The sequence below is a fragment of the Stylophora pistillata genome, chromosome 12, assembly GCF_964205215.1.
Source record: "Stylophora pistillata chromosome 12, jaStyPist1.2, whole genome shotgun sequence".
NCBI lineage: Eukaryota > Metazoa > Cnidaria > Anthozoa > Scleractinia > Pocilloporidae > Stylophora > Stylophora pistillata.
Genome location: NC_142530.1, coordinates 23,566,301 through 23,579,396, shown reverse-complemented (window position 1 = coordinate 23,579,396; position 13,096 = coordinate 23,566,301). Strand labels below are relative to the sequence as shown.

Sequence of the window (13,096 nt, the reverse complement as noted above, 5' to 3'; positions counted from 1 at the left end):
TAAAGGAACAATGATTTATATTCCTTACATTCTTGTTTTTTTTTATTTTTTATTTTTTGTATTTTAATCTGTGAGCAATGTGACCAACAGAGAAAGGACCAAAAACGAGTTACCGTGTATCCAATTTTTCTCACTTAATGGTTATAATAATTCTAAATAAAACGTCACTAAAAGTTGGCTATAAATTTGGCATCCAAAACACCGTCTGTTTTGAAGAAAAACGTCACAGTGGCATCCAAAACACCGTCTTTTTTGAAGAAAAATGAGGAAATTGTGAGAAAAAACTAAAAAAGTTGAGGAAAATGGCACTCTCTTCCATTAATGGGGCTATAATAATAGACAAGACATCTCTAACCATAACAAAAACCCACCTAACTAAAACACAGAGCCCTCCAAGAACTCTTTACTGGTTAACCGACTACTAAAAAAATATGATAACATAGCTTTTATTTTTTACCAGTATCGAACCTGTGTTAAGCAGCACCTTATTAAGCGGTCACCCTGTGCTAATCAACTGGTCGATTGCCAAAGTATAATGCCCCCATTCTGTGAAATTAAGGTGTCAAATTGTATTTAGCGATCACTGAGCCTTTCCCTGTGGATGACTGCTTATAACAGGTTAGACTGTATTAGTATGATTATTGTGATTGTGATTGTGATTATTATTATTATTATTATTATCATTACAATTTAATGAAAGTTTTACTCCACAAAACTCTACAAAACTGTACAAGAGTAACCACATTAACGTTATTACTGACATTAGTTACAAGAACTAGTGCAGTACGTTGCATTTATTATTCAATAAAAAGTTATATCCTCCTCAGGGAGGAACTTTTTTTTTTTTTTTTTAACAGAGGTGTACAAATCGGAAAATTAATTTTAAAACAGGAATATATGATAAAATTGCATGCATTTACGATATTATATCTGAACTATTGACAGTAGTAGCTTCCGTGATCACTGAAAATTCGGAATAAGCTGAATAGACGGCTGACTGGTGTTGAGGGTTTCCAGAAAAGAATTGGCTGATGACTCGTTGAGAGTAGTCGTTGACGTATCATCGACCTATTGTCTGTAAAAGGGCGGCATTTGTTCTGAACGTTGAATATCCTCTACGATCCACTTCACCATAGAAATGTCAAAAAACAACACACTGCCTTTTCTTGGCATGGAATTACTGAAGAATGGAGAATTTGAAGAACAAAAGTCTAAGTAAAACCAACGAACTCAAGCCTTCTCCTACGCAATCAAAGTCACATGGACTTTCGGTATAAAATAGCTCTTACAAGAACAATCTTTAACAGAACTTACTACCTATCTTCCTCTTGGGAGTACTTCTCTAAAGAATGCGCACGTTTGAAAGATCTCTTCTTCAAACTAAAGTACCATACACATCCTGTTGACTCTATCATTTCACAGTTTCTGACCAAAGTGACAAATAGTACTGAAAGCAAAAAATCACACCAACAGCCGTCTTAACAGTACTAGAATTGTACTACTGTTTAAAGAACAAAACTCAACCGACACTGTTAGAAGACACCCACGAGATTTTGAGCAATACAATTGGAAAAACTACACAGCCAGTATTCACGAGCAGAAACTGAATTGAGGACGATGTTAAGATGCGCGAGAAAAAACCTCCGCTATTCAACCAGCAAGCGTTATGTAGCCATTCAAACGTGGCTTGTTCGTTGCCCAATCATTGACCTTTTACATCTGTATTCATTTTGAGTTTTTCTGCGTTCACTTGCCCATTTTTTTCTCACTAGCATTCCACATCCAATTCCATACGACGCGAACTTCGAGCTCATAAAGCCCAATTGGCGCCGAGCTATGGATACTTTCTTACTAGTGACAAGCTGATTTCCTAATTCTCTTAGGCTATTTTTAATTCTAATATAACACAAATGTGAATGGTGCTTATCGTGCACGCTGATTGGCTAGTTTGGGAGTGAATAGCAACTACTACTCACCTCCAATTCGGTGAATATATAATTTTTAACTTTTGTCGACAAGCAACGGTGATTTACATTGATTGAAACCTTTGATCACACTCCACTTATTTGCTTTAATACCCCTTACTATCCTGTTGCTTTCCTTTGCTTTCTTTTAAGTCCATGTTTTTAGCCGTGTTTTCTTCTTCTTCTTCTTCCGAAAGGATCTTTGAGGACGGCTGAAAAGACTAGGAAAAATATCAGGCAAAATATCAGGCTGATTGTCATCACTTGAAACCTATTTGTATAAACACGCCCCCTTCAAAATATGGGCGACAGCTTTATTCCTAGAAAATGTTCTTCAGTGTATCTAATTTGTTTTCCATCACTCTCATTATCCTAAAAATGTGTTAGTTCCCTAAGTGCGATATACATTAGAGTTAATTAACGAACTCCATTTAGAGACAAGAATTTAATCATAAATTTGAACATCGTGCAAAATTATTTTGTTTCATTAATAAACTCTGGAAAGGGATGCTGATGTCATTTTAAAACTGGAAGGTTTAATTTTTTATCCTTCCTATCAACTAGACATACTGTCATAATTCCCACTAAATATGGGTCGAAACTAAATTCAAATATATTGCATAATTGAGGAAGAAGAGCGCGCAAGTCTGCCAATCTGGGAGTGACCTCATACCCTGCGGTTGTGTGGTTTTTCAGCTGACCTAGATTTGACCTAGTTGTGGAATAACTTGCCCCAAGATTTGAAAGGCGTTGGTTCTATCGGGAAGTTTAAACGGGGTATTAAGAAGTTATCTGAGATATCGGATTCCCACACGGCAATCATGTAAAACAGTTGTAATAGTTTTAGTTTTTAGCTTTAGCTTAACTTATGATTCTCCGTGTATAAATAAAGTTCACATCAAGATATTTTTTTCTTTTCAGATAGTCAAAGTTAACGATAAAACAGAAAAGTACCTGTTAAATCGAATACAAGCTATATGAATATTTGGAAAGTGATCAGTAATTATAAAACCACCTGGAGGAAGTGGATGAGTTACGTTCTTATAACTAAGTGGAAGGGCCAACCTAGAGAATATTTGATTGGCTCGTGGTCGTGGAGTTCGTCTTGACCAAGAGCCCTATAAGTTTTCCCGTAAGGCTCGACTTAATGGCGACTTTATCATACGACCGCCATGGCCGTTGTTTCTCTTTCTTCCTCCTTTTTCTTAGCTGGCATCTCGTGTGGGCGAACGGCTTTTAAAACCCTTCTCGCACTATTGCGTACGATCCGCTCATATGAGGATGTTTTGCGATAAAATCGTGGACAGGGCCTGATGGCTAATATGATAATGTTGTTGTTGTGCCTATTGAATTATCGTAATCTTTAAAGTTTCATTGCAAAAGAAAGTCGTTCTTTTACACCCCTCACAAGTCTAAATTTATTCTTGCTTTCGCGTTACCAAAGTCCACTTCGCCGGTCTGAAAGTTTACGTAAGTGACGTAACACCTATATTACATACTTTTTTCTTTCCAATGTTTCCCTTCCCATCCTTAGGATGAGCAGTAACAGGGACCTTAAAAGTGGGAGCATCTTTTTCCTTGCCATTCCATGGAAAAAGCATTTCCTTGGCCTTTACGTTAGGCGCCCTGTGGTGAAAATCAATTGGGCGGTGGGGTTTAAGTGGCTTCAACTTTCCACGGGGATCTTGCCGGCACGTTCTTAAATCCTCGCCGGTTCTGTGTTTTCCTGCGATCGTGATGTGAAGTTGATAAGACCCAGTGAAGAAAAGTGTATTTTACAAAATATGCTACAGATCGGAAGCAGTTTATATGACAAGTGAGCAAGGAAGTAAATAGATAACTAAGAGACTACCTTAACAAGAATGTTTATATGACAAGAATGTTTATATGACAAGAATGTTTTTTTTTACCTGATTTGAACTCCTCATTTCCTGAGTTGATAAAACAAAACATTTAAAAATCCTTCATAAAGACTTCACAGTTAAAGCAAAGGTGTATGTTTATGACATTCATGCAAAGCTTCTCCCGATAAATTCTCAAATATGTTGAAAAGACGTTGGATGTTTTGTAATTGACAGGAATTTAGTCCCCCTCCAGATTTCTACTTTAGTGTCTTTCACAAGGATTCTCTAAGTTGTATAGATTACGTACCTGGTACCATATTCACTTGTTGTACTTTAACTTGAGTTTTCTCTTCTTTCCGTTTCGCAGTTTTTGACTCCTCATTTCCTAAGATAATATATCAACACAAACGTTTTGCACACCATTTAAATAAAAGGTCACCGATGTTTTATACACAATTCAAATGATAACAGGAGTTCTCAATGAAACAGATGCACAGTAATAATCCGCAGTGAATGTTAGCTCAAAAAATGATGTCCAAAAGACCGCCTGTTTCGTTAAAAAAGGAGAAAATGCAATCATGAAAAATTATACAAGCTAGTAGCTGAGGTATTATTATTACGATTAGCACTACAATTTATTGAGGTTTTTCGACAGAAATTACAAAACCGTACAAGAGTAACTACAACAACATTACATTCAGTGAAATTACTTACAAGAAGCGGTGCAGTGTGATGCATTTATGATTTAAGCAGTTTATAGTTTTTAATCAAAAGTGTACGATAATTTTTTTAAGACAAAAACGATAAATCTGTAGTAGTAAGCGAGTGAATAATCACCTGATACAGTCACTTTTTGTTTCACGTTTGTCACAGTGTTCGCCTCTTTTTTACTTGATTTGACCGCTTTATTTCCTGAGTTGATAAAACAAAAACTTTTCAAAACCTTTTGAGTATATTATCCTAAAAAAAAAACAAACAAAGAAATAAACAAACAATTCACAGATACAGCTAAAGGGTATGGTTTATGCAGTTATGCAAAACTACTCGCGATAAACTATCAGAAGTGTTGAAAAGATGTTGGATGACAAATTATTGACAGGAATTTGGAAAAGAATTGTTTTCCTTCATTTGCAACAGTCACAGAACTGTAGTGGCATAAACCCCTCCACATTTCCATTATTTCCTTTCCGTTGCCAATTTTTTTAGTAGTATTTAATGAGTTGTATACGTACCTTGTACCGTGTTCACTTGTGGTTCTTTAACTTTGACCTGCTCCTGTTTCCGTTTTGTAGTTCTTAACTCCTCATTTCCTGAGATGATATATAATCAAAAGTTTTTTGCACTCCAATCGACTGAAAGGTCAGCGACCACGATTATTGATGGTCTGTATACCCTACCGATCGCGTAAAGGCTATCGAGCCTTAATGACCTCTGGGGCTAAACCAGGAATAGGGTGGGTAGAAGGACGTAAAAAGACACACTGTAAGAGTCATTTTTCAAAAGCCATTTTTTTTTCGCAAGTATTCATAAGGTTGACTGTTGCATACGTACGTATTTTCTTCTTCAATATTCAAAAACTCCGGTGTTGGAACACCCAAGCGAGCACCTAAATCCATCGTTATAGGTTCTACGTGATCAACTATTGCCTGAATATGTTTCGAGGAGACTCTTTGCTGATGATCATTTTCTCCTGCAGTGTCTGCAGTTGAGAGATTTTGACATTAACCATAATTTGTATCGTAAGTAGTTCCTGGTCAGTGCAGTCCCTCCCTGATCCTCAAGTTTTATTTTGGAGCATTTACCTTAGGGTAATTAAAAGCAACAAAGAACTCTGTTTCATACTATACTAACCTCTACAGACTCAGCGCGCCGTACCTAATATTAAGCCTTCTCTCCCAAACGTTCTCATTAAAGAAAGGTGTTATAAGCAAAAGATGTTGGATGACAAATTATTGACAGGAATTTGGAAAAGAATTGTTTTCCTTCATTTGTAACAGTCACAGAACTGTAGTGGCATAAACCCCTCCACATTTCCATTATTTCCTTTCCGTTGCCAATTTTTTTAGAAGTATTTAATGAATTGTATACGTACCTTGTACCGTGTTCACTTGTGGTTCTTTAACTTTGACCTGCTCCTGTTTCCGTTTTGCAGTTCTTAACTCCTCATTTCCTGAGATGATATATAATCAAAAGTTTTTTGCACTCCAATCGACTGAAAGGTCGGCGACCACGATTATAGATGGTCTGTATACCCTACCGATCGCGTAAAGGCTATCGAGCCTTAATGACCTCTGGGGCTAAACCAGGAATAGGGTGGGTAGAAGGACGTAAAAAGACACACTGTAAGAGTCATTTTTCAAAAGCCATTTTTTTTCGCAAGTATTCTTAAGGTTGACTGTTGCATACGTACGTAGTGCCGTGTTTTCTTGTGGTACTCCAGACTGGGTTTGCTCTTCTTTCCTTTCTTCAGTTTTTATCTCTTCATTTCCTAAGATAGTAAATCAACAGAACTTGAGTATCCTGTACTCCATTAAACGATGGTGCAGGTACCTTATCGATCGTACCACAGGTAGGATGAGTGGCTTGCTAGACAAAAATAGTCCGCGTTTTACTAGTCCGCGTTTATCTAGTCCGTGTTTTACTAGTCCAGTCCAGTCCAGTCCAGTCTGCGAAATACCATATGCCGTAGCAAAGGGGTCGGTTTACATGGAGTAATAGGGAACTTAAGCAGTCAGGACGGCAACGCCATGGAAGACGTCGATTAAAAAATGAGTTTCTACCTTTGGTTAGAATTTCGAAAATGGCTGCATGTGTTGACCGTCCAATAGGGCGCCAGACCTCAAACTTGACATAACACATAAAACTAGCGTTGAGTTCCAAATGTATATTAAAATAATTTGCCGCCACGGATTCGGTTCGCAGACGACGCAAATTTTGGTGATTTCACGTTGTTATTTTGCAAAGGACGGCTAAGAAATGTGCAGTTTTAAAATGCACTTGTTGGGCTATTGTTCTGCAAATTAGATCTATTGTTTTTCCACGTTCACGTTGCCGTCGCCGTTGTGGTTCGCTTAAATTCCCTAATACTCCAACTCGGCCACTGCTCTTGTCCAGCACCAAATGAGCAAATCTCTTATTCCTACCTAACAGTTTATCGGCAGCCTCTGTCTGGTTTAGTTTGTAGAGGACATCTATTAGAATACCCAATGTGGCCCCATTTCCTTTTCTTTGTTTCCACTTGATGAGCACTTTCCAAATCTTCTGACGGTTTGAATCATTTTCTTCTTCAATATTCAAAAACTCCGGTGTTGGAACACCCAAGCGAGCACCTAAATCCATCGTTATAGGTTCTACGTGATCAACTATTGCCTGAATATGTTTCGAAGAGACTCTTTGCTGATGATCCTTTTCTCCTGCAGTGTCTGCAGTTGAGAGATTTTGACATTAACCATAATTTGTATCGTAAGTAGTTCCTGGTCAGTGCAGTCCCTTCCTGACCCTCAAGTTTTATTTTGGAGCATTTACCTTAGGGTAATTAAAAGCAACAAAGAACTCTGTTTCATACTATACTAACCTCTACAGACTCAGCGCGCCGTACCTAATATTAAGCCTTCTCTCCCAAACGTTCTCATTAAAGAAAGGTGTTATAAGCAACTATTTCGCTTGAAAGTATCTGTATTATAAATAGCTACTCTGCTTTCTCTGGAATGCATTTGTAGTATTCTTATCAGAACTAATAACAAGTACAAGATGGAATGAAAAGAGTCTCTGCACCTTAATTTCTGAGGTACACAATATAATAGATTTTGTTGCAGTACTTGTTCTATTTATTCGATTCGGGAATGTCTTATTTTTTTCTGCATGGTTTCGTGATAGACTGGATCGAGATTCCCTTCACACTTTGTTCCCAGCTTATCCATCTTTATTACTTTTGCCAGTTATAGCTGATTTAACTTGTTATTTTTCCCTGTTGTGAATGGCTATGTTTGACAGCCCAATCCAAATCATGGCAGTTATTTTAACTAGCCAATTTGCCACTAGGGCAGACTTATGCTAACGGAATTTCCTTCTTTTTTATCATTTTGCATTAAACTTTCCTACCCTTAAAACTTTGTGCAACCTTTTCCTCCTCAGGAGTGGTGTTCATGGCATCTTCCAGTTCTCTTATAAGTATTTCTAGTTCTTGTGCGAGATTTCCTATTTCTTGAAGGCAGAGTAAAAAAAAATGAGTAGCTTAACAATTAAGAAAAGCCAGCTGGCAACTGTCGTGCATAATCCTTCATCGCGAAAGTTGATATGGGTGTTAAAAGGCCCTAGGAAGTCCATGGCCACAAGAAAGATCGTATTAGCATAGATTTGTTCGGAACACAGATGTGGCTTCTAAGAAAGCGTCAAATACCGCAGCATGATGAAGGGTAGGTCGCTTCGATTTTTCCGATTAAACTACCAAAGTGCTACGTGTGCAGTGAATAGTCGAAAAAGAGGACATATTTACCCCCACTGCAATTTTAAGCCCGATACATCTAAATTCTCTCAGCCACACAATGTTAGAATTAGACATTTTATAAATAATGTGCGGGCTCATTAGCGTTATCCAGAAAGTTGGCCGTTTGCAGTGGCGAATATTTCAGTGAATTTTACTCGCAAAGAAGATCCAAACTTCGCATACTTCAAACTCTGAGACACTTTAATTTTTTATAAACGTCTTGCCTTGAATCGACTTGTGATTACTAGAGAAGAAAGATATGAATAATAACGGAGGTAAAGATACCCCTACACTGTAAGCTTTGCTTGAGAGTACCGAGCAAGGTGTGTCAACTTACGTTACATCAGATCAAATGTAAAACGTTATATTGTCACTTAGCTGTTGATGTACGCGTCCCCACCTTTACATTTATTTTCATTACGTTCAAGTTTCTGCCGAGTTTTTTTATGCTCTTGTTGCTCCTTTTCTAAATCATCACTTAAAAAAGTCACTCCTTTCTTCCATTCTTCCATTTCTGAGGAGATAATACCAGAGTCAACGAATTTTTTAATTCATGTCTTACCGCAAAATAGAAACTTTTAGATACTTTCAGAAAGCGACGCATTCGGAAATATGTTTTCACAGCTTGCTTTGTAAAGTAAACACTGTGTTTTAACAGATTACACAAAAACGATCGCGGAGCCATCTACCAGAATCTTCGAGTAGACTTTAAAATGATCCGCTGTATGGTGGCGAAAGAAAAAAAAGCAATATCATTCCTACATCTAAGAATAACATCGATAAACATTTTTAACTAAAGGACCCGGCAGAGCACACAAATTTTAAGGCAGAGTTTATGCCCCTCTGAGGAGACGTAAGCTTCTTTTTCTCTTTTGCAAGGATCATGCTTTGCTGGTAACAACCCACCCGGAGGGTACAAAAGATTCAACAAAATTTGCTTTCAAAGCGCGACAAAAAAATTTTGGGGGGGATTATGAAATAAACAAACCCCTTCTGGCTTGCTGGCATGTCGGCTGATAATGTCCTTGGCTGAGACATTTGCCTCAACATTTTACATTTTCCTCAAGGCCTCGCTTCTCGGTCAAGTATTTATTTTTCGGACGATATCTCAGCCGCGGACATTCTAAGTCGACATACCAGAGAAGCAAATATTTTTTATTTTATGTTCTCAGACATTTGGTTGATGCGCACTGCTGAATGAGTTTTTCCATAATGGTTCCCCGTATCAATATGCGTCCGTTACATCTTTGAGACATAGCCTTGCCAAATGGTGACGCAAAAGTTTGACTCAGTTTAAAATAAAAACTGTGTCACCTGTTTGCGATTGATACTTGGAAGGAATTTTTCTGGGCGATGTGTGGATTTGATCTGACAAGTTTAAGAATTAAGTATTTAAAAATTTATACCAACCTACCATTTCGCACGAGATAGTAGGCGACCCCAAAGCACTCATCTTCCTCCAATGCTTTCACAAAATTTTCATACGCCTCTGGTCCTTTCACGGCTATCATTTTCAACAATTTACTCGTTCTTTTTGATGGTGGATGGATTCGTTCAATGAGTTCTTTATCTGACGACGTTATCGATTTACAATTAACCAAATAAGTCACTACCTTGACCGGATCCATTTCTTTTGTGAGCCGAGCACGTTGATCCCAGATGATACTTCTGTAATCGATGAACACCATGTCCGCAGTTCTTTTTTGTTTCTTGACTGTTGAGGGCTGTGCGATTTGAAAAAAGTCTTGAGGCATAATTGCTAATTATTAAATGTAAAATCTTAACATTGGTATTCAGTTAATTGAAATTAAGTTGATCTAAAAAGTAATTGCCAATTTCTTCCGAATCAGCCATCAGCGCGCGCGAAAAGCATTATTTACCTGTGAGGTAGATACTAATTTAATTTACGCTCTTATTTTCAGCAATCGTAGGGGAGAGAGGAGGCTACCTTTAATGCTCCAAGAACAATTAATAATTAAGCCTAAGGCAGTTGTTTTCACTTGGCCCCGTTAAATGCCCTTGTGCATGAAAGAGCCTCAAGACGCAGGAACGTAGGTTTAAAAGCAAATGTTAGTGTATACTAAAACAGTGTTTAGCCATGAAGGCGCTCTCTGATTGACTGCTAAAACTCCGATTATCCTTTGCTATTCACCTCCGAGTTATTTCGCGCCCGATCATGTAAGAAATAGAGAACCTTTCTCTGTGTTTGGCCACTCTCATCGAAATACGAGAGGGGGGGGAGGGGGGGGGGGGCTGGAGGAACTCGAGAAAGTTATTCAAACCCTTGGATTCAAGGAGAAAGGAAAAGCTAAACCCCAAATCAAAATGTCGCGAAATTTTTTTCCATTTTTAATATTTGTTACTTGTACTTGACATTATTTTTCTACTTTTATACTGTTCTATTATATACTAAAATAATTATTCAACTCATTGTCGTTGGCCAGCGGAGGCTCGGCGGGGTAAATATTCCCCAGTTTTAGCCTGATTCTGCTCTAAGTTATTCAACCAGTTTTCCAGAGTCAGTCGTTGAAAATAGTTAGTGGTACCGGTGTTTGTTAGGCACTGCAGAGAGTCCCATTCAATAAAGTGGTTCGTAAGTCGATGAAGTTCAGCAGTGCGACTGTTGACATCACCTTTTCTCATCGCTTGCTTGTTTTCAGTCAATCTTTTCATAGACTGACCCTTGGACCCAAAAACAGTTAAATATAAACTGACCAATCTGTTCCCAAGAACCGGACTTTTAAATACACTCGACTGACAACAACTCTTCTCTTGACTCTGTTGATGACTTCGGCTCATTTTGTCGAAACGGCAGGCACTAATATGGACCACAGTCCTTCTCAGGACTACTGTCACCCGGATAATCAGACTATGCGATCACAATTTTAAAAAAGAGTTGCAGAATGTCACTTCATTATTCAGTAACTCTTTGGGGTATGACGAACAGAATTGTCGTAATAACTAGTGGTATGATTGTGTTCTGCACCATAATTACTGGCTGCTCTCTATTCCAAACTTCGCTGCTCATAATTCAAGGGAAGTAATTTTGGTCCTCTAGATCTTCATCTCGAGTGATGTGAATTAAAACGTATCAAAACGATTATTTAAACCAGCTGGTATTCGTGAGAGTGCTGAATCGCGGTGATCTAACCCTATCTAAAGACTGAATTAAGAGAATAATTGCTTGACAAATTCTGATGTCAGGCCGAGTGAGTCTTTATTAAAATTTAGTAAATACTTTAAACGGTTAATTCTCTATTGAGATCGAAGTTGAACTGCTCTTCCGTGCAGAGAAATAAAAGACAATCGGAAACTGACAGAAAGATGACTAATGCAATAATCATCTCTGATGTTTATAAACAAAGCGCTTTGTCAGAAGCTTGTTTTACATACCAAGGGTTTAATTACGATATTGGTGATTACGAAATAAGCGGACGAGACGTAAAAATTTGTAAAATTCCTTTCTAGATCCTTATAGACTGCTGAATTACTCGTGGCAGCAAGGCCAGCTTCGTTACGAAACACACAATTATCCCTTTTGATCGAGTAGTTCCACATAGCCGTGTTTCGAGTTAAAGTTATCAGACCATCATAGGTATCATGAAAATCTTAAGAGTTAAACGTTTCTTGGCAACCAATAGAAACATTGCCTTAAAGAGAAAACTGTCTTATAAATAATAGCGCTGATTAAAGGGGAGTACACACAGTTGAAAACTACTCTACAAGTAAAATCATACCATTTATATCTCAGACCATGGGAGAATGCGGAAGTTAAAGCCTGCTGTTACTAAAATATGTATGCGGACAAAAACTATTTTCGCTACTAGAACCGGTAGTAGATGGACTCAAAAAATCATGACCAGTGAGATACGCTAGATGACTAAAACCGACGAAAAGGTACAAAAAAAGCTGAAGGTACCACTAGAAGAGGAACATATTAGACGTATGGACTCTAGGTATGGATATGTGAAGCGAGCAGTACATGTCTTAACACATTCCTCGCCAGCGCTCGAACGCGCATTTCAGTGTTCAGCAAGAAACATTTACCAAACAAATCTCAACCAAGATTAGAAAATTGTAAACCGGTTATTTGATAATTCAGCGACGCATATACATTACATTTTGATGAAAAACACAACATCCTTAATACCTAAATTACGATTTACTTACCTTTGAGCTCTTTCTATGGAGACAACCTTCGTAATCTGGAATGGAGACTTTTTCTGTGTGGTTTTTCTTCCCAGCAAGGAAATCTTTCTATTACTGTCCCATTTTTCCCGAAATACACTTTTTAACTGAAAGAATGAAACTTTTTCAGATTATTCATTACCTTTCACATTTGCAATCAAGGCTAATGTGCTTACTTAGCGTGATTTCCTCGTGATCAATCTAGCCAAGCAAGAAAGACGTCACTACTCAAAGGGACATTCTTGACAGGTCGCGATGATAAGTTGCTCATATCAAAGCTTGCGCGGCTCTTAACGAAAACAATAGCGTATATGAGACAACTTTTATGAAAGGAATTTTTGGTGAATTTTTGTCGTCTTCAGGACAAGGTTTAAGTAAGAACAACTGCCAGTGTCTCACTTTTCTCCTTGAGGAAGCAGTTCAAACAAAAGTAATGAAAAGCTGTGGTCAGTAAAACAAACTCCGTCGCCACTCAAAGTAATTACGGAAAGCATCTGATCATTATCATAGAAGTTAGGTATAATTACCACGCAGCAAAAATTTGGTTTGAGAACAAGACAACTGTACAACTAAATACACTATGTTAAATCTGAACCAGGGCACAGCGATGAACA

General features: G+C 37.8%; 1 protein-coding gene across 1 annotated transcript; it reads right to left on the bottom strand.

The window, feature by feature from the left end:
- Nucleotides 1–35: 35 nt before the first annotated feature.
- On the bottom strand, nt 36–12,918 carry LOC111331940 (uncharacterized). Its single transcript, XM_088740437.1, has 14 exons — nt 12,659–12,918; nt 12,465–12,589; nt 9,709–10,018; nt 8,695–8,808; nt 7,910–8,011; nt 6,952–7,230; nt 6,219–6,296; nt 5,901–5,978; nt 5,041–5,118; nt 4,646–4,720; nt 4,116–4,193; nt 3,875–3,895; nt 3,464–3,690; nt 36–2,185 (listed from the first exon to the last, which is right to left on the bottom strand). Exons 3-14 carry the CDS (start codon nt 9,980–9,982, stop codon nt 2,072–2,074), a joined length of 1,518 nt encoding a protein of 505 aa, XP_088596563.1. The 5' UTR covers nt 9,983–10,018; nt 12,465–12,589; nt 12,659–12,918; the 3' UTR covers nt 36–2,071.
- Nucleotides 12,919–13,096: the final 178 nt, after the last annotated feature.

Coding starts and splice junctions, on each gene's coding strand:
- LOC111331940 (XM_088740437.1), bottom strand. CDS start 9,982: ATGGTGTTCATCGATTACAGAAGTATCATCTGGGATCAACGTGCTCGG. Junction 5,119..5,900: donor ACAAGTGAACACGGTACAAG/GTACGTATACAA, acceptor ATATCATCTCAG/GAAATGAGGAGTTAAGAACT. Junction 3,896..4,115: donor ACAAGTGAATATGGTACCAG/GTACGTAATCTA, acceptor TTATCAACTCAG/GAAATGAGGAGTTCAAATCA.